Here is an 18,501-nt window from a genome sequence, read left to right as displayed (position 1 = left end):
GGGGGGGGGGCGGAAGCTGGAAAGGGCCCCAAGGAACCGAACTGCCTGGACAGCATGGTGGGGGGTGGCATCTGCCCAAGGTCACAGTGCAAGGGTGCCAGGCCCAGATGGCTCTTCCCAGCCCCTCAAGTTTTACTGCAAGTGGGGGCTGCCTGGAGAAGGAATCTCCAGACACTTACCTGCCTCCCGCCAGGCAGCAGGTGCTGCTTGAACTCCAAAGGCCCCTCCATGGTGGGGGCACCCTTTGAATCCTGAAAATGCAAGATGGGGCCTGGAAATGTCAGGACCAGCACCCTCAGGAAGGCGGGTGAGGCACCCACTGCCCCCTGCTCTGTTTATTCCTCCCACCCAAGTACTAACCAGGCCCGACCCTGCTTAGCTTCCAAGATCAGATGAGACTGGGCATGTTCAGGGTGGCATGGCTGTAGATAGCCATCTTTAATTCCTAATGACCTTCAGTTCCTGTGCCCAGGGCTCCCAGCACTGGCTCCAGGGTGTGGGCCCTCACCCCCACAGCCCCAGCCACTGCATACTCCAGGGAGACCAATGTTGGGGGGTGCCTACAGCCCCATGGGGATACCTGCCTGGGGGCCCCTCGTCTCAGCCAGCTGCGCTCCTGGCCCCTGGTGTCCAGAGGGCCTCCACTGAAAGGATGTGAGCGAGCTGCCAGCTCTCCCAGGTTTCAGCTCCTGTGGCTGCAGCAGGAGCTCCTGTTCCATCTTGGGGAGTGGGGCAAGATGGGCAAGGTGAGCTAGGTCAGGGAGACCAGGCACGCCTCGGGCTCCCGTCTACCTCCCCTCCCCCATCCCTCCCGGTCAGAGGGGGCCTGCCTCCCCCTCACTAGCTCTTTCAGCTTTGGCTCTGGAGGCTCGCACCCAGTCCACCATGGTGCCTCTCCCACCACCGCAGCTGGCCAGCGAAAGGAGTGGGTGAGGCAGGGTGAGGGCTCAGTGCCCTGGAGACCCTGACTTGCAGGCTGAGAGGGACTGTTCCCCCACCAGCCCTCAGCCCCTAGCGGAGGCACTCTTCACCTCTGTCTTCTGCATTTGGGCAAACTTCTCTTCCTGGGCTGCCAGCAGCTTTTCTAAGTCCTGGTGTCTGTGTAGCAGCAACTCCACATCTGACAGTGAGTGCTGGGGAGAAGCATGTTCGGGTGAGGCCCAGCTCGGGGGGCGCCCGGAGCCTGGTAGCCGGCGAAGGGGCAGGACCCCCACTCACCCCATAGGCGGGCTTCAGCAGGAGGCCTTCCCGGCAGGCCAGCCAGGCCTCAGCCTGCTCCAGCCTCTGCCGAAGCTTCTGCAGACCCCAGCTCTCGGCACAGCGTTGCCGGCGCAGGGCCCAGGCCTCCTCCAGCTCCTGCAGCCGCCCTTCCAGCTCCTGCAGACACTCTGTCACCTGGCGGGGAGGGGCTGCTAGGGTTGACAGCTTGGGTAGGGCTCCCACCCTGGGCAAGGCAGGGCAGGGCTGGAGAGCCAAGTGTTAATGGAAGTGCAGAGGGAAGGCTGTGAGACCCGCACCTGCCCCTTCCCAGCCTCTCTCCCTGCCTGCGCCCAGCCTTCCTGGCCTGCTGGTTTCCATGCCCGTGAGGGGCCCTGAGGCCTTTGGCGATCAGGCTGCAGCCCAACCCCAGGCCCACCCTCTGTGTTCGCACCTCCGGGGACATGAAGTGGCTGTTGTCCACCAGCTGCTGTCCTTCCTGCCGCAGGTCCTGGGCTTGAAGGCGGCACTCCCTGATTTCCTGCCCCAGCTCTTCATGCTGCCCAAGGAGCTGCTCAGCCCCCACCACGTCCTCAACCAGCTCCTCGGAGGATGCCAGCTCCTGCCTCTCCCGTGCCCATGCTCTGTAGGGTCAGGGAAGGGAGCTGTTGTCAGGGCTGGCTGGGGAGCAGGGGAGGGCACGGGCGGGGGGGGAGGGCACGGGCAAGGGAGGGAGGGCCCAGCTCCCTGAAGAGCCAGGATACCCCCACCCCACAGGGCAGAGCTGAGCCAGCAGCTGAGGTAGGACACCTACAGCAGTTCCTGGCAGCGCCCGAGGAAGGCATGGCCCTGTGCAGCCTGCGCCAGCCACTGGCCTCGCTCCTGGGCCTTTGCCTGCAGAGTGGCCCAGGCCTCCTGCACCTTGGCCAGGCCCCCTGGAGCCGCAGGATGTAGCTGGCCCAGTCGGCAGGCCTCTGTCTGCACCCGTGCCACCTCCTTCTCCATAGCTGCCAGCTCTCTCTGCAACCAGAGCATGAGATCAGGCTTCAGTCCCCACACTGAGCCGACGCGTGCTCTCCATTCAGGAGCACCAGGCCTCTCTGAGGAGCCACCTCCACTCTGCTGCATAACCTGGGCCAAGTCCCAGGGCCCCTCAGGGAAGGATCTGGGTTTCTGGAGAGGAGGCTGAAGCAGGCTGGGGTGGGAGCGCCCTCACCTAGCACCTTGGGGGAGTGCTGAGATAGGTCCCCTCAGCCACCGCCTTTGGGCAGGGACAGACAGGCAGGCTGCAGGGCGTGGGCCTCACCTCCAGGCGTCTGTGCTGTTGCTGCAGGGTCCGCACAGACGACAGGCTGTGGCCTCTGTCCTCTTCCTTCATCAGGGCCGTTTTCTCCTGCATCCTTCCCTGGAGCTCGGCTGCTGCCTGCTCAAAGCTGTGGACCTCATGGGCTGCAGCCAAGTTCTGGGAGAGGAGAAAGGAGCTGCTCAGGGCTGTTCTCTGCTCCCAGGACTCCTTTCTCCCTGGAGACATGGCCTCCTGGGCCACCTCCTTTTGAGCAAGGAGGACCATGGGGCTTGATGTGTCCCCAGGTACAGAAACCATCCTCCATGCTGGACCCTCAGTGAACGTGACGATGTGGGTCTTGTGGCAGGCCAGGGGGGGGGGGGGCGGGGAGAGGAGAGGGCCTCATGTGCATCTCAGGAAAAGGCAGACACGAGGTGTTGGGTCCATGTGAGAGAGCAGGCTGGTTCTCGGGGATCCAGCTGACCCTGGCAGCACCACCTGTAGTGCCTCTCATGGGGCTGGGAGACGGTCAGCTCAGGAGGCAGCCCCAGCCCAGGACCTACAGAGATGGAATGTCCTGGGCTATAGCCGAGTCCTGGAAGAAACCTGAGCAGGTGAGGGAGAAGGCGCATTCACTCGAGGCCAGCAGGGTGTATGTCTTGTTGGAACCAAAGCCTGTGGTAGGGAGGGCTTAGAGGGATTTTTTTGAAGACTCTGAGACCCCCTAGCTCGGCCCGGCCTGTGGTTACCTACCTCTGTGCGGGCTTTTATTGCTTGGTCCAGCCTCTCCCAAGCGGCCTCAATGCGGCTCCTCTGGGCTTGGATGTGGGGATAGCGCCTGGGTGCGCCCCGCTCCAGGGTGCCTGCCAGCTTCCTCAGGGCATGCACCTTGGCCTGGCCCAGGCTCTGAACTTCCTTTCTGAAAGCATCAAACTTCTCTTCCAGCACCTGCAAAGGTGTGAGGCCTGGCAGGGTCGCTCGAGATGGCATCATGAGCTCTCAAAGCTCAAGAAGAGCTCAGCAGACTGGTGGCTCTGCAATCCCTCAGCCCTGATTCCGGAACCATTGGGATCCTCCCTAGGACACCCTCTCCAAGTTCCTTTCTGCTGACTCCCCAGCAACCCTTTCATCCCAAGGCAGGCCTTCCTCGGCCTCTGCCCACTGCCCGCGAGGTTTGCTCAGGAGTGACTCACCTTGACGCCCTCCAGGTCCTGCCCGTAGTCCTGGGACTCAGCAGTGGCCGCCTTGGTGGTCAGCCAGGCGTCGAGGAGCAGGGTCTCTTGCTCCAGCTGGTGTAGCTGCAGCTGCTCCTGCAGGCCATGCCCCCTGGCCTCCACCCTCCGCAGCAGCTCTGCATGGGCCTCCCAAACTGCCTGCAGCTGGGCTAGCACCTTGGGGCTGCAGGAAGACAGCGACAGCCAGGACTGCAGCCCTTCCTCTCCAGGCTGGAGCAGTCTCCTGCCACCTCTGTAGGGGCTTCTCTCTGCTCCTTCCCGGATGGCGCAGCTCTCCCCGCACCTGTCTGGGTTCTTCCTGCTCTCCAGGAGTGCTGCTATCTGCTGCAGCCGCTCGATGCGTGGGCTGAATGCTTCCAGGTCTCTCTTGGTGGCCTCCAGCCGCCGCAGAAGGGCCTGTGTGGCCTCAGCACTGTGGCCCATGTCCTCGCTGTCCAGGACGTGGCCCCGCTCGGCCAGCCAGGATCCCGCCTCCAGGAGCTGGGGTGACAGAGTGGAGATTTGTTTTCCTGGGGCACCCTCCAGGGCTCAGGATTTACAGCCACGATGCTCAGCCTGGCCGCACATGGGAATCGCCTGGGAGCTGTCGTGCTCCCTCGGCCTGGCCCCACTCCTAAGCAGCCTCATCTGGTCCAAAACACAGCCAGGGTGGCGGTGTTTTGTAAAGGGTCCAGGTGATTTTTTTCCATGCAAAATAGACACTTTATTCTTGGTTCATAGGCATAGATTTTGTTTCTGTCACTTGATAAAATAAAACCAAGTTTTAGCAAATATTCCTTGCAGTGTTTCTCCCTTTCATTTATTAGCCTATTTACTTCATTTACTTCTGTTTTTCTCCTTTACAATTGTATTCACCATTCTGAAGTAATTGAGGTATAATCATCCAGGGAAGGTTCCAGGTGATTCTCATGTAAAGCCCTGGTTGAGAACCACTGGTCTAGAGGGGAAAAAGACAAAAGCCAACCTAGCCAGCAGCTGTGTTCTGGGAAATACGTGGAAGGAAGCCTTTGGGGGCAGGAGACCACTGAGTGGAGGCGATGAAAGGTGCCCAGGCCCGGAGCCCTGGAGTTACCTCCGGGCTGCACTCGCCCTGGGTTCCAGGCCCGCCCGCTGTGCCCATCACTCCCCTCACCTCAGTCAGAAACTGCTGGGCCTCCTGAGCCTGCTGCAGCAGAAGCCGCCTCTTTGCCGCCTCTGCCCGCAGGTGGGCCATGGCCTTCTCCAGCTGCTGCACCCGGGCGGCCACCTCGTGGGCGGCAAAGTGCCCTGCCTGCACCAGCTTGTGCCCAGTGCCCAGCACCACCCGAGTCAGAGCCTCATGGCTGTTCATCTCACTCTCCAGGTTCTGTGGGGGAGGAGGCAGGAGGATGGGGAGGAGGCAGGAGGATGGGGAGGAGGCAGGAGGATGGGGAGGAGGCAGGAGGATGGGGAGGTTGCTGACCCTTGGGGAACTCCCACAGTTGTGCTTGAAGCTTCACAGGACCCCACTAACTTGTCTCCAAGGAGTTCCCTGTCCCCATGACCCCCAAAGAATCCGGAGTACTCCAAAAGCGCCCACAGGCAGAGTTCCTGGCTGTGCCATAGCGAGTGCTGTTTCCTTGGCTGAGGAGCCCCGCTCACATGCGAGGGCCCGCCCTCCCCTCCCCGGGTGGGCCCCTACCTGGTGCTGCTCCTGCAGGTGCTGCACCGCACTCAGGCTCTGGCCATAGTCCTGGGCCGTGGCCAGAGGCAGCTTCTCCTGCACCCAGGCCATTTCCTCGTCGGCGTCCCTGAAGAACTGCAAGAGGAGGCTCCGGGCCTCCAGGGCCGTCCTGCGCTCCTGCAGGGGTTCCCTCAGGCTCCTGAACCTGCAGTGGTAGAGGGTGGGACCCAGGGAGGCAGGGACCATGGGTGTCAGTATTAGGGATACCTGGTGACACAGATCACCCAGTTGTGGCCCTCACCATGGGCAGCGGGAGAAAGTGAGAAGACATCAGTTAGAGGGCAGGGGTGACGGTCCCTCCAGGAAGGCAGGGAAGAGAAGCTGAGGGCACGGGCGGATCTACCTCTGAAGCAGCTGCCGGGCCCGCTCTTCCACATCTCGGGCAAGGCAGTGGCCTTCCCTCACGAAGGCCTGGGCCTGGCCCAGCAGCGCCTCAGCCTGCCTGGCCTTGTTGTCCACTGCTGCCTCCAGCTCCCTCTGTGTGCCTAGGAGCTCGCCCACCCCAGGCAGGGCCTGGCCCCCCGTGGGGGCTCTCAGCTCAACCTCGATGGGCTCCAGCCAGTTCTCCAGTTCCTCCATGCTCCGCCGCAGACGCAGGGCCTAGGGTAGAAAGCAAGGTTGGCAGGAGGGGAGAGGCCTGGAGCCCGGCCAGCCACCCCACGGCCCACACAACCTTACCTCGCAGGCATTCTGGAGCTTGGCCACCTTCTTCTGGAAGTTGTCTTGCAGCTCACCCCAGAGTGCTCCCAGCTCCTGCAGTCGCTCCTGGATGGCCTCTGAGGCTGGGTGGCCCCCCTGCAGTAGCCTCTGTCCCTCCTGCAGCCACAACATGAAACACCCCTTGTGGACTCAGGACCGCTGGTACCAGGGCACTTGTGTTGACACTGACCACCAGCACCACAGCTGCAGAGGCCCTGCAGGCCAGCTGCAAGATCTTGAGCAACTTTCTTTACCTAAGCCTCATTTTCCTCATCCGTATCACAGAGAAAATAATGGTTATTTTGTTTAAATAAGTCATGTAAAATACTTAGCAGGGTGATTTATATCAGAGGGAGCCAGCCTGGGGTCAGGATCTGCCTTTGCAGGTGGAAAAGAGAATGTTTTAAAAAAGTGCCACGGCCGGGCGTGGTGGCTCAAGCCTGTAATCCCAGCACTTTGGGAGGCCGAGACGGGCGGATCACGAGGTCAGGAGTTTGAGACCATCCTGGCTAACACGGTGAAACCGTCTCTACTGAAAATACAAAAGCTAGCCGGGCGAGGTGGCTGGCGCCTGTAGTTCCAGCTACTCCGGAGGCTGAGGCAGGAGAATGGCGTAAACCCGGGAGGCAGAGCTTGCAGTGAGCTGAGATCCGGCCACTGCACTCCAGCCCGGGCGACAGAACAAGACTCTGTCTCAAAAAAAAAAAAAAAAAAAAGTGCCATGCTGGTCACAGTGGCTCATTCCTGTAATCCCGGCACTTTGGGAGGCTGAGGCAGGTGGATCACCTGAGCTCAAGAGTTTGACACCAGCCTGGGCAACATGGTGAAATCCCTTCTCTACCAAAAATACAAAAAAGTAGCCGGATGTGGTGCCACGGGCCTGTGATCCCAGCTACTTGGGAGGCTGAGCTGGAAAGATCACTTGAGCCTGAGAGGCGGAGGTTGCAGTGAGCCGAAATCTTGCCACTGCACTCCAGCCTGGGCAACAGAGCAAGACCTGTCTCAAAAAAACTGGCTATGTTTTGACTCCTTCACTCACAGGACTGCTGGCTATATCCTGTTCACATCAAAATGTTATCTTTAAAATTACTGAAAAGGTGTCATTTTTGGAGAGGGTGCCCCCACCCCGGGGAAGCAACTACTTCTCACTACACTTGCCCCTACACAACCGCTTAGCCAGGTGCCTGCACACAGAAAGTACTGGATAACATTGGCCACCGTTACTGTGGTTCAGCACCAGCTCTGGGGCACTGTCCTGTGCTCTCCCTGGAGAGCTGTCCCGCCACCCTCCTGCCCACAGGGCCTCACCCGCTGCAGCTCCTGCTGTTGGTGCCTGCTCACGTCCAGCTCCGCCTGGAAATTCTGCTGCTTCCGTAACTGCGCTGGCAGCGTGGCTGTGTCCAGCAAACCCTCCTCCAGGGCCACCACGTTCTTCTCCCTCAGCCACGCGGCCACCTGGGCACATGGGGAGGACAGGCCTGCGGTCCAGGGCTTTCGCCATCCCCCGACCTCCGGGATGCCCCAGAGGAAGTGCGGCCTTTCCCTGGGTCGACTCCTTCCCCACCGTGACCGCCTCCCTCTCCGAGCGAGGCGAACCTCCTGGGAGTCCTGCAGGAAGGCCTGCAGCTGCTGGAGCTCCTCCAGGCGATGGCGGCGGGTCCCAGCTTGCCTGAAGAGTGCCTCCTTCCTGCCAGGAGGAGAGGCTCGTGGGCCTGGGGCCACCCCCGGGGCCGGGTGGGGTGCCCGTTCAGCCTAGGCTTTCTCAGGTATGAATATATTCGGAGTCTGGAGTTTCCTTTGGAATAAAGGTCCATTGCACTCCACCTCTGTACACATCTGTTATGGGCCGGATTTTGTACTCCCGAGATTTTTTTTGAGACAGAGTCTCGCTCTGTCACCCAGGCTGGAGTGCAGTGGCACAACCTTGGCTCACTGCAATCTCCACGTCCTGGGTTCAAGCAATTATCCTGCTCAGCCTCCCGAGTAGCTGGGACTACGGGCTCATGCCTCTACGCCCGGCTAAATTTTGTATTTTTAGTAGAGGCGGGCTTTCCCCATGTTGGCCAGGTTGGTCTTGAACTCCTGACCTCAAATGATCTACCCGCCTCGTTCTCCCAAAGTGCTGGGAATACAGCTATTGCACCCGGCCTGTACCCCTGAGTTCTTATGCTGAGGGCCTAACCCCAGAACTGGTTTTGGAGACAGTGTCTTTACAAGAGGCAATTAAGTGAAAATATAGGTGGGTCCTAATCCACTGTGACCTTATGTGTCCTTATGAGAGGAGGAAACTGGGGCAGACACAAGCATGGGGGAAAGGCACAGGGCAAAGGCGCCTCTGCCAGAACAGGGAGACCTCCAGAGGAAACCGACTGCTGACACCTGGACCGTGGACCTGCAGCCTCCAGGGCTGTGAGAAGAGTGTTTATTCCAGGGGTCCCAGCCTCTGGGCCGCAGACCGGCACCAGTCCGCAGCCTGTTAGGAACCGGCTGCACAGAAGTGAGCTGCGGAGCATGAATGCCTGAGCTCTGCCTCCCGTCGATCAACTGGCAACAGATTCTCACAGGAGCTGGAACCCTGTTTTGAACTGCGCACACGAGGGATCTAGGTTGCAGGCTCCTTATAAGAATCTAATGCCCAACGATCTGAGGGGGAACAGTGTCATCCGGAAACCACCTCCCATCCCCTGGGAAAAACTGTCTTCCACAAAACCGGTCCCTGGTGCCAAAAAGGTTGGGGGATTGCTGGTTTCTACCACCCCACCCAGTCTGTGGTATTTTGGTACAGCTGTCTGAATAGGCTAATATACTGTCTAAACCACTTTTTTGATCAGGCATTGCTATTAGCAAGAATTTTTTTTTTTTTTTTTTTTTGAGACGGAGTCTCACTCTGTTGCCCACGCTGGAGTGCAGTGGCCGGATCTCAGCTCACTGCAAGCTCTGCCTCCCGGGTTTATGCCATTCTCCTGCCTCAGCCTCCCGAGTAGCTGGGACTACAGGCGCCCGCCACCTCGCCCGGCTTTTTTTTTTTTTGTATTTTTTAGTAGAGATGGGGTTTCACCATGTTAGCCAGGATGGTCTCAAACTCCTGACCTCGTGATCCGCCCGTCTCGGCCTCCCAAAGTGCTGGGATTACAGGTTTGAGCCACGGCGCCCGGCCAGCAAGAATTTTTAAAGCAGGACCTCCCTATATATGATATGTAATATCTAACATTTATATAATATTTAATAATTTGATTTATATATTACACAGGTACCTCTGTACCAATATCAAGTATAATGCCACATGCACAAAAATAGAAACTGAGATCTATAAAGTAAATAGAAGTTCTAACATCCCTCCCACCCACCCCACCTCCTCAGGTCCACGCACTCCTCCCCACGCTGGTGTGTGTGGGGAGGAGCAGGTGCGGAGAGGCTGGACTGAACAGAAACGTGCTCCTGCAGGAGGGCAGAAGCCAGGGGCTAGAAGTCAGGGTGGCACTGTGCTGGGGGCAGCTGGGCCTGCCAGGAACCACCTAAGGTGACTGGGGGAGTGGGTGGTGACAGAGGCCAGCAATGTTTGCATTCTGTTAATTCAAAGAACTCCACAGGTACCCAGGTGTGATCCACCTGCAAGAATGGAGAGGGGCTGGCCCCGACCACTGCCAGGACACCAGCACAAGGAGCCACGGCATTTGTGGGTGCTGGTCGGCTCTCTGGGAAGGACAAAAGCCCTCACCAGTCTGGGATCTGGCTTTTGACCGTATCTCCCTTGATCTAAAAGTCTGAGGAGCCGCATGAAGCAGCCAAACCCGATGAGCTTTCACAGGGAAAAAAAAACTGCAGAGCTGGGGTCTCATGGGCCGTGCAGGTCACATGCATCTATGTCTGAACTTGCGTTAGATGAGCTACGACTTCTGCTAGCCTGCCTGCGGGGCCAGCACCATGCTTTCATCCTCATCACAGCCCTCAGAGCCTGGGAGGTGAGGCTCAGCTGCCGTGAGGAGGAACCTGCCTGAGTCCTGCCATTAGTGGGCAGCGTTGGGACTCAGGACTGTGGCCCTGGAAGGCCGATGCTTGACCTCTGTGCCCTGCCCTTCCGTTTCATAAGATGGTTTCCTCTTGGTCTCCTAGCGTAAGCCTCTCTTTAAACTCTCTTTGATCTCAACTGAATGAAGAAGGAAGTGGGATTTTCCACATGGTGTTTGATGTCCATAACAGGCAGGCAGACACACACCAGGGGCGGTGGGGACCCCCGGCATCTGACCTCAGTCCTTAGAAAAGACTGGTGAGCCTGGGCCAAGCAGTGGAAGGGTAGGAAGGGAAGACCCGGGATGTCAGATGCCTGTGCCAGCCCGCCCACAGCATCCCTCACCCCAGAGCCACCGGTACCTCAGGAGCATGGCCTGGCATCTGCCCAGGGCACTCGGGGCTTCGGGGTGTCCACCCTGGTGCAGGCTGCGGGCCGAGGCCTCCAGAGCACTGATCTTTCCTGCCTGCACCTCCAGGTCCCGCTCCAGCATCTTCTGCTTCCACAGAAGGGGCTCCATGGGGGCCAAGGGGTCCTGGTGGGGGTGGGGAACCCAATACGGTCCACGGGGCTGCCGCCTCCCATCCCAGGCTACCTGCCTTCCCACCTAGAACATCCTACCAAATGCTCATCCACAGAGCAGCTGCTCCACCCAAATACGTCCCTCAAGGCCGTTCCAGCTTTAGGACAGTGATTTCCAGCCAGGGGAGGCATTTGGGATAGGGATCAAGAGCCAGAATTTCCGCGGCAGGCAGAGTTTTTTCACATAAGGTGAGTGCTCCCTCCTCTGTACTCCCCCAAGGACTGTTAGTCTCCAGTTATCCTCTGAGGTCTCCTATGAGTTACACTTGTCTGCTACAGGGTTGGGGCAGTGGCAGGAAAAGCGAACCTCTAGACATTTGGGAAGTGAGGAGGGCAGGGATGAGGCAGCAAGAATGGGTCAGGGCCACACAGGTACTCTTGAAGCTCCCTGGTGTTGGCGGTGGGGCCTGCCCACAGCTGCGTGGGAATCGCTTCAGATGACAGGTAAACAACTGCTCAGTGACGGATGTGGCCCCAAGTGGGGAGACGCCCCAGAAGGGGAGGATCGCTGGCTTGGGGAGCTCAGGCAGCACTGGCTAGTTTGACCCCGAACGCTGCTCTTTAAGATGCCCCTCCTGCCCATTCTGGCTGGACACCTACCCACAGACCCTCACTGGCTAGGGAGTCTTCCTTGCTGCTAAGCCAATGTTCCATCTTCTCCACGGAGCTCAGAAACAGCTGGGAACAAAGGAAAAGGCAAGAGGCAGTCAGCAGAGGGTCCAGCCACTGCAGGTGGAGTGACCCTTCTGGTGTCACAGGTTGGGGAACCAGGGTCCTGGAAGGCAAGAGTGCTGAGTGCTGGGGAAGTCCCTGGCCCAGCAGCCCCTCCAGCCTTAGCCTTGACCAGAGGCTGTGGGGTCAGCGCAGGCCCTGTCGGGTGGGGCCAAGATGCAGGCTGGGGATGGGACTCTGCCTGCCTGTAGCTCCAGGGCCTGCTGCAGCTGTAGCTGGTGCTCCTGCCAGGCCCCTTCCAGGCTGCTCAGCTCCTGTTCTAGGCCAGCCAGGGCCTGGCGAATGTCGGGCGTGGAGGGGTGCCCCGCTGTGAGCAGTCGCTGCCCAGTGCTTCGGGCCAGGCTGCTGCTGTCTGTCCAGGAGTCCAGCTCGGCCTGGAACGGGACTGGGCTCAGATTACTGGGGACTGGAAGCAGCCCAGCAGGCAGGAGGAGAGGTGGGGAAGCAGCTGAGGAGTGGGAGGCTGGAGGAGACAGGCAGGGCGGGACACCCAGGAGGCCCAAGAACAAGGCGAGGAGAGGAAAGGGTGGAGGTGAGGGTCTGGAAAAGGCTTGGACCGGCTGCCTGTTCACCTTGCGCTCCTGGTGCTCTTCTAACATACGCCGGGCTTCCAAAGGGCTGCAAGGAGTGGGGCTCATGTCCATCTGAGCCCGCAGCCTCTGGGCGCCGACCAGCAATTCGTGCAGCGTTGCCTGGAGTTTCTGAGCTTGGTGCGAGGCATCCAGCGCCTCCCTCCTGCCCACAGTGCTCATCAGCTAGTTCCCAGGCCTTCAAACCCCTCTCCCCTGTGCCCACTGGTGTCTTCTGTCCCTTAATCCCCTCAACCACAGGAGGGCCCATGGGCTGGGAGTTACTGGGAGGACAGTAATTTGCAGGGTGGAGAAAGAATCCCAGGGGAACACAAGGGCTGAGGGGAGGTGTGGGGACTGAGATGCCAGAGGATGGGTCGGCAAAGGCAAGGCCTGCGGGGTTCATACCGCTTCTGGGCCCTGCTCTGGAGCTGCCACCAGCTCTCGGCCACCTCCTGCTGCCTGTGCCTGAGGCCGTGGGCTGCCTCAGGGCTTCTCTGGCACAGGCGGCCCACCTCACGCTCTAGGGACTGTGGGGGAAGCCGGGGTCAGAGGTTGGGGCAGGGGCACCCTGGCATCCCATATCCCCTCCTCCCCGCTTCTGCCCAGGGTCCCCCTGAGGAGGTGCCGTGGGCCCAGCTCCACAGCCAGCTGCGCACCTCCACCTGGACCTGGATGGGGTGCACTTCCCGCTCCAGCTCCTCGTGTTTCCGCAGCAGCTTCTGCACGGTCTCCAGATCCTTCCCGCAGTCCATGGCCTGGAGCAGGGCTTCCTGGGGGAGAGGCACGGCCAGTTACCTGTGTGGCCTTTGCTTCAGCTCCTCCTTCCTGGCAAAGGGCCCGGCCAGCGGCTTCTGTGTGCACAGCAAACGCCCAGCGTGATTTCCCAGCCCTGGCTTTGAGGGCCAGACGTCTCTTCCTTTTTTTTTTTTTGAGACAGAGTCTTGCTCAGTCGCCCAGTCTGGAGTGCAGTGGCGCGATCTCGGCTCACTGCTAGCTCTGCCTCCCAGGTTCCGGCCATTCTCCTGCCTCAGCCTCCCAAGTAGCTGGGACTACAGGCGCCCGCCGCCACACCCGGCTAATTTTTTGCACTTTTTTTTTTTTTTTTTTAGTAGAGACGGGGTCTCGATCTCCTGACCTCGTGATCCGCCCGCCTCGGCCTCCCAAAGTGCTGGGATTACAGGCGTGAGCCACCACGCCCAGCCCAGACGTCTCTTCCTTATGTGAGGGGGACGGTTCAGAGGAGCCACTCTGGATTTGGAGTCTCCTCTGAGGGAAGAACCTCATGTGTGTGCTGCTTCCCTGTACACTGTCTCATTCCACTCTCATCCCCGGAGGAGTGAGAAAGAAAACAGAGCAAGGATGGACAGACACAGAGCAAGGATGGACAGACAGGCCTCGGCAGACACCTGCTTCACACGAGGGCTTCCCAGAGCGGGTTCTAACTCTGCCAGATGCAGCCTGGGGCTCTGTGGTTGTGAACACAGTCCCAAGGCAAACATCCCGAGGGTTTGGGCTTCCTCGGGGATGGGAGGAAACAGGGTGTTTTCTGGCCTCTGGACCCGCAGTGTGTCTGGGGACCAGGATCTGGGGGAGAAAGGAGACAGGGAAGCCCCCTGCTGAGCTTGCACTAGGGGCTTCTCCGGTCCTGAGTTGATCCCAAGGGCCAGCCCATCAGATGTCCCTGGTGCAGCCCTGATAGGACCCACCTCCAAGTACCCAGCTGAACAGGAGACGCCAGCGAGGGGGGAGACACATGGGAGACTCTAGGCAGCGCCCCCTCCCCTGACCGCATTTGCTCACAGCCCCTGCCGGGACCCGCTTCCACCATGTACCTTCTCCTGAATCCTCTCGGTGACACTGTCCAGCTCTTGAGACAACATGTGTATTTCCAGGGCCCCTTCGAGCCGCTGCTGGTATTGGAGCAGGTTGCCATGGAAACTCGCCCACCTGGCCGAGGGGTGGTGGTGTCATGTGGAGCCTGAGGCGGCCCTCCACCCCTCTCCCGGCCCCTCGGTTCTCCCCAGCCTGGGACTGGCCTGCTGTTGAGCTGGCTTCGCCGCTGGCAGATGATCTTGACTTCCTCAGGGTCCCGGTTCTTGAGTTGCAGTGACAAGTCACTGATGCTCCTGATGCGGGCATCACCCACTGTGTCCTGCAGGGGAAGTACAGATGAGGGCACTGGCACCCCCCATGCAGAGCCCCTTAGTCCCACCTCAGTGGGCACTGGGAGCATGCCTGGGCCCCAGAGCACGAGGAACAGCATATTTGGGCAGCGGGAGGAACTGCTTCCTGCCTCCTCTACTGTGGCAGGTGACTGAGGTCACCCCGTCCAGGTGAAGTGAACAAGATCGGCTTGGAGCCTGCAACCCCAGAGTCACCTCTAAGGCCAGAAAATGGGATCCCTGCGTTGGGTACCCTGTAGGAGGAGGAGAGTGGGCACATGCTCACTTACAGCTCTTGAGACGGAGTCTCCCTCTGTTGCCCAGTCTCCCTCTGTCACACTGTTGTTGTAGTGGCACAATCTTAGCTCACTGCAACCTCCACCTCCCCGGTTCAAGTGATTCTCCTGCCTCAGCCTCCCGAGTAGCTGGCACTACAGGTGCCTGCCACCAAGCCTGGCTAATTTTTGTATTTTTCATAGAGATGTTGGCCAGGCTGGTCTCAAACTCCTGACCTCAAGTGATCTGTCTGCCTTGGCCTCCCAAACTGCTGGGATTACAGGCGTGAGCCACCGCACCCGGCCACAGAAACTTTTAAAATAAAAATTCAGCTTCTTGGATAAAGAGAAGCAAATGGAGGTTGTGGAATGGAACAGTGAGCTCTGGCTTCCTGGGGTTTGGGTGTCCCCACCCCAGGACTCGCCTGAGCTGAGGCTGGTGCTGCTTGGACACCGGGCAGGGTTTAAAGGTGCACAGGGAGGGGTCCCCCGCAGGGCGCCATTGCAGGTCTCCTGCCTCTGGCATCCAGAGAGCTTGTTTACATTTCCAAAGCACTTTCCTATGAAGTGCCTCATGCGAGGTAGTCAGGGAAGGACAGTCCCTTCCTTTTATAGACGCCAGATCAGAGCTCCGAGGCTAACATGACTCCTTTGTGGCAGAGCCAGGATTCAAGCCCAGCTCCTTTAAAGTCTAGCTCTCTTCCTACTACAGCATCTGGCACAGTGTCTGTGAAATGCTGCCATTAGCAAGGGATGTCTTAGGTTTAAGCACTGCCACCTTTTAAAAAGTTATACATACATGTACCAGGGAGACAAGGTTAGCACATTTAGTCTTTAACATCCGATTGCGAATACATTTGCCAATTTTATTTCCCTGTATACCACATAAGAGAAATAGATGTTTGGTGTGTGTATGTGTAAGGGGGCGGGTGTGGGATGAGGAGGAGACGCTGAGACGCTGAAATAGTCACACTGAAGGCGGGTGCTGATTATCCACTGCATCCAGGCATATGTCTCATCTTTTTAAGAGTTTTTGAAATAATTATAGATGCACAGGAAATTGCAAAAGTCCCGCAGAGAGGTCCATGTGCCCTTCCCCAGCTTCCCTTACAGCAGCATCTTATATAACATTAAAGCCACAAAGCTGACATTGGTATACTACTACCAACTAGACCAGACTTCATTCAGATTTTATCCGTTTTTGCAAGTATGCATCTGTGTGTGGCAGAGGCGGATAGGTCTACAAAGTTTTATCACAGCTAGAGATTCACATATCTGCAACCATGCACATGCTCTCTTACCTCTGAGGTGGGTGCTACCCCCATTCTAAAGAGGAAGGAGCGAAGGTGAGAGGAGGGAGCCTGCCCGAGGGCATGGGAGTAGCAGGCATGGAGCCCATGCACTACTCTATAGCCCACACTCCTTCCCTGCTCTCAACTGGATTTTCAGTGAGGGATGCATGGCCAACTCCACCCAGCAAGGCCCCCTCACCCTGGTCGAGGTTCCTCGGAACTCGCGAAGCCGCCGTTGGAGCTTCAGGCAGTGCTCCAGGTCCTGGCCCAGGTCACCAACATTCATCGTCACCTCCTGTGAAGGCCAAGGGTCGGGAGGGAGCGCTCTGAGCACCAATCCAGGCTCCTGTCAAGGGAGGGTTCCTCCCCCCATTTCTCAGCTCCCCCCGCTGGCTGGGGCTATACCTTCTCCTGGATCCAGGCCTCTGCAAGGTCCACTCTCTGCAGGAACTCCAGGAAGTTCCGCCTGTCCTCCAGCTCCTGGCCCCTGAGGGCCACTGCCTGCCTCAGATCCTCCCAGTGCTTCCGCAGGCCCTGCAGCCGCTGGGAGACCTCTCCCGCTCGAGGGTGGCTCTGTACCAGGAGAGCCTCTCCCTTCTGGACGGAGAGAGGGGACACAGGACATCTTGCTGCCGCCCTTCCTCCTAAGACCAACATCACCCCTGGGCCACACTTTGGGGCAGGCATGGGGCTGAGGGCCCGGTTGTTACCTTGACAACAGAGGTCATGACCTCCTCACGGGCCTGGACTTCAGCCTCAAAGGCCTGGTGTTTCAGCAGGGGCTTCAGCTTATCTCTCAGGTCCCCAGGAGGGATCGGCTTCTTCAGCTGCTGGGCCCATGCCTGGATCCAGTCCTCAGCCTGGTGGGGGTGGGACATGAACGCTGATGCTCTGCAGCCTTGAGCCCCAGATGCCACAGGCCTAGCCCTAGCCATTCCCAGGAGGCTGGCCTCAGGGGTAGAGTGGGCAGCACCTGGTAAATGAGCCCTGAAGGTTCTAGCTCCGGAAGACAGAAGACGTGCTGCAGGAAGCAGCCGGGCAGGGCCTTGGGTGGGCTCTCGTTTTGGAGGGTCCCCTACTCCTAGGACCCTGGGCTGCTCTGCTCCCTTCCCTGCCTCTCTTTGCGCTGGCCCTGCTACAGCTTGGGGCACTGGTGGGGTCTCCACACAAAGGGCTTAGATCCCATGTTCTGAGCTCCAGCACAGCCTCTGGGAAAGCCATCCACTCCCTGAACCTGTTTCTGCCTCACAGTGTTGTGGTGTGAAGGCAGCTGAAAATGGTTGAGTGGTCCCAGTGGAAGGCCCTGGGCTGGGAGTGCCCTCTGACCTGGGTTGCAGCCTGGGTGAAGCTGGCCATCAGCAGGGAGGCGTGCAGGGCGTGTCCCCGGCTCTCCGCCAGCTCCTTCACTCTCACCCTGCGCTGCCGCAGGGCAGGAAGCAGGTCCTGCACCTGGGCGTGCCGGAGTGTCTTCAGCCGCTCACACAGGGCTGCCTCCTGTGGGGCAGGGGCACAGCTACTGCTCTCCCACCCTGGGCTGGGCCAGGGCCTGGCCCGCAGGGCTCACAGCCCTTTCCTCAGCCCCGCATGGCTAAGGGGTGTCTGATCCTCCCAGCCGCAAGCCAGACCAGTCTGCTCCCCAAGGACCACGTGGTGTGCACAGAGCCAAATGCCCTCCGTGGGTCTCTGCAGTGTGGCCCATCTCACCCTGGACCCTCTTCTTGAGCCACACATACAACTTGCTCAGTCAACCCCAGCCAGGCCCCCAGCTTCATCAGCACTGACTCCGGGAACACACCAAGCTCCCTGTGACCCCCTTCAGGACTCTCTCCCGACCCCCACACTCTGACCACGCCCAGGCCTCCTGAGCCCATTACCTTCTTGTCCTGGGCAGTCAGAACCTTCAGGAAGAGCTCATGCTTGCGAATCAACTGCTCTACCTCTTCCACCGAGCTCCCCAAGGCACTGGTTTTCAGGGAGACCTGGAGCCACAGAAAAGTCAAAGAGGCCACCAAGCCTTCCAGCCAGCCCGCCCTTCCAGCTACAGTCTGTGCTAGGCTGTGCCCATGGGCAGTCTGGGTATAGCAGGGCCTTAGGAGTGCCCGCCGAGCTCGGCGTGGAGCTGTGAGGAGTGGGAGCCCAGGTTGGGAGGCTGTGACACCCCAACCTCTGCACCACATGGGAGCACAACCAGCCTCTGGCCAACTTCCTCGGGGCTCAGTCTGGGGTAGGGGCTGGGGATGCCAGTGGAAGCTCAGGGGCCTCAGCGCTTCACCCAGGTCACCTGGAAGGACTCATGCACAGCTGCCCCATATTAGAGAAAAAGCCAGAGAGGCAGGAGGAAAGGGACTGAGCAGAGAGAGGAGAACGGAAAGGAGGAGCAGGAGGCTCTGTGGAATGTGAGGGCAGGATGGGACCTGCCTCCTGGGCCGCAAGGATCTCCTCCAGGCGGCCGCACTCTCTGAGGAAGAGCTGCTCCTGCTGCTCAGCCTGCAGCCTCTCTTGCTTCCGCGCCCAGGCCTGACACACCTGGTCCCTCTGGTCCTGCAGGGCTCGAAGCTTTTCTTGGACCTGCGGATGGACATGTGAGGAGCTTCAGCTGGGGAGGATGGTGTGGGTGAGGTGAGGACTGGATCCTGAGGGAAGCCGCTGAGGAAAGGCCAGCATGGCACAGTAGGGCGGGCCAGCATGGCACAGTAGGGCGGGCCAGCATGGCACAGTAGGGCGGGCCAGCATGGCACAGTAGGGCGGGCCACCAGGNG

The 18,501-nt window shown here is 59.4% G+C and overlaps 1 protein-coding gene across 1 annotated transcript in view; it reads right to left on the bottom strand.

Moving 5' to 3' along the window:
- The window catches only part of SPTBN5 (spectrin beta, non-erythrocytic 5), a 49,313-nt gene that overhangs the window by 3,642 nt on the left and 27,170 nt on the right, over positions 1 to 18,501 (bottom strand). Inside the window, exons 33-62 of the mRNA XM_017895405.1 lie at positions 18,161 to 18,310; positions 17,617 to 17,721; positions 17,069 to 17,236; positions 16,453 to 16,602; positions 16,148 to 16,339; positions 15,942 to 16,037; positions 14,050 to 14,165; positions 13,846 to 13,960; positions 12,670 to 12,783; positions 12,419 to 12,540; positions 12,014 to 12,176; positions 11,627 to 11,815; positions 11,310 to 11,387; positions 10,490 to 10,662; positions 7,715 to 7,805; positions 7,427 to 7,573; positions 6,098 to 6,235; positions 5,763 to 6,019; positions 5,378 to 5,564; positions 4,850 to 5,062; positions 4,001 to 4,197; positions 3,676 to 3,880; positions 3,236 to 3,430; positions 2,504 to 2,659; positions 2,012 to 2,217; positions 1,652 to 1,841; positions 1,219 to 1,395; positions 1,032 to 1,133; positions 585 to 719; positions 180 to 251 (exon numbers count right to left, since the gene is read on the bottom strand). Coding sequence (XP_017750894.1) covers positions 180 to 251; positions 585 to 719; positions 1,032 to 1,133; positions 1,219 to 1,395; positions 1,652 to 1,841; positions 2,012 to 2,217; positions 2,504 to 2,659; positions 3,236 to 3,430; positions 3,676 to 3,880; positions 4,001 to 4,197; positions 4,850 to 5,062; positions 5,378 to 5,564; positions 5,763 to 6,019; positions 6,098 to 6,235; positions 7,427 to 7,573; positions 7,715 to 7,805; positions 10,490 to 10,662; positions 11,310 to 11,387; positions 11,627 to 11,815; positions 12,014 to 12,176; positions 12,419 to 12,540; positions 12,670 to 12,783; positions 13,846 to 13,960; positions 14,050 to 14,165; positions 15,942 to 16,037; positions 16,148 to 16,339; positions 16,453 to 16,602; positions 17,069 to 17,236; positions 17,617 to 17,721; positions 18,161 to 18,310 — 4,599 coding nt within the window. The remainder of the gene's footprint in view (positions 1 to 179; positions 252 to 584; positions 720 to 1,031; positions 1,134 to 1,218; positions 1,396 to 1,651; positions 1,842 to 2,011; positions 2,218 to 2,503; positions 2,660 to 3,235; positions 3,431 to 3,675; positions 3,881 to 4,000; positions 4,198 to 4,849; positions 5,063 to 5,377; positions 5,565 to 5,762; positions 6,020 to 6,097; positions 6,236 to 7,426; positions 7,574 to 7,714; positions 7,806 to 10,489; positions 10,663 to 11,309; positions 11,388 to 11,626; positions 11,816 to 12,013; positions 12,177 to 12,418; positions 12,541 to 12,669; positions 12,784 to 13,845; positions 13,961 to 14,049; positions 14,166 to 15,941; positions 16,038 to 16,147; positions 16,340 to 16,452; positions 16,603 to 17,068; positions 17,237 to 17,616; positions 17,722 to 18,160; positions 18,311 to 18,501) is intronic.

Source organism: Rhinopithecus bieti, unplaced genomic scaffold (assembly GCF_001698545.2).
Source record: "Rhinopithecus bieti isolate Rb0 unplaced genomic scaffold, ASM169854v2 scaffold_26426, whole genome shotgun sequence".
Taxonomy (NCBI): domain Eukaryota; kingdom Metazoa; phylum Chordata; class Mammalia; order Primates; family Cercopithecidae; genus Rhinopithecus; species Rhinopithecus bieti.
Note: the sequence above shows the minus strand (reverse complement) of the source record. Positions and strands in the feature narration are given on the sequence as shown.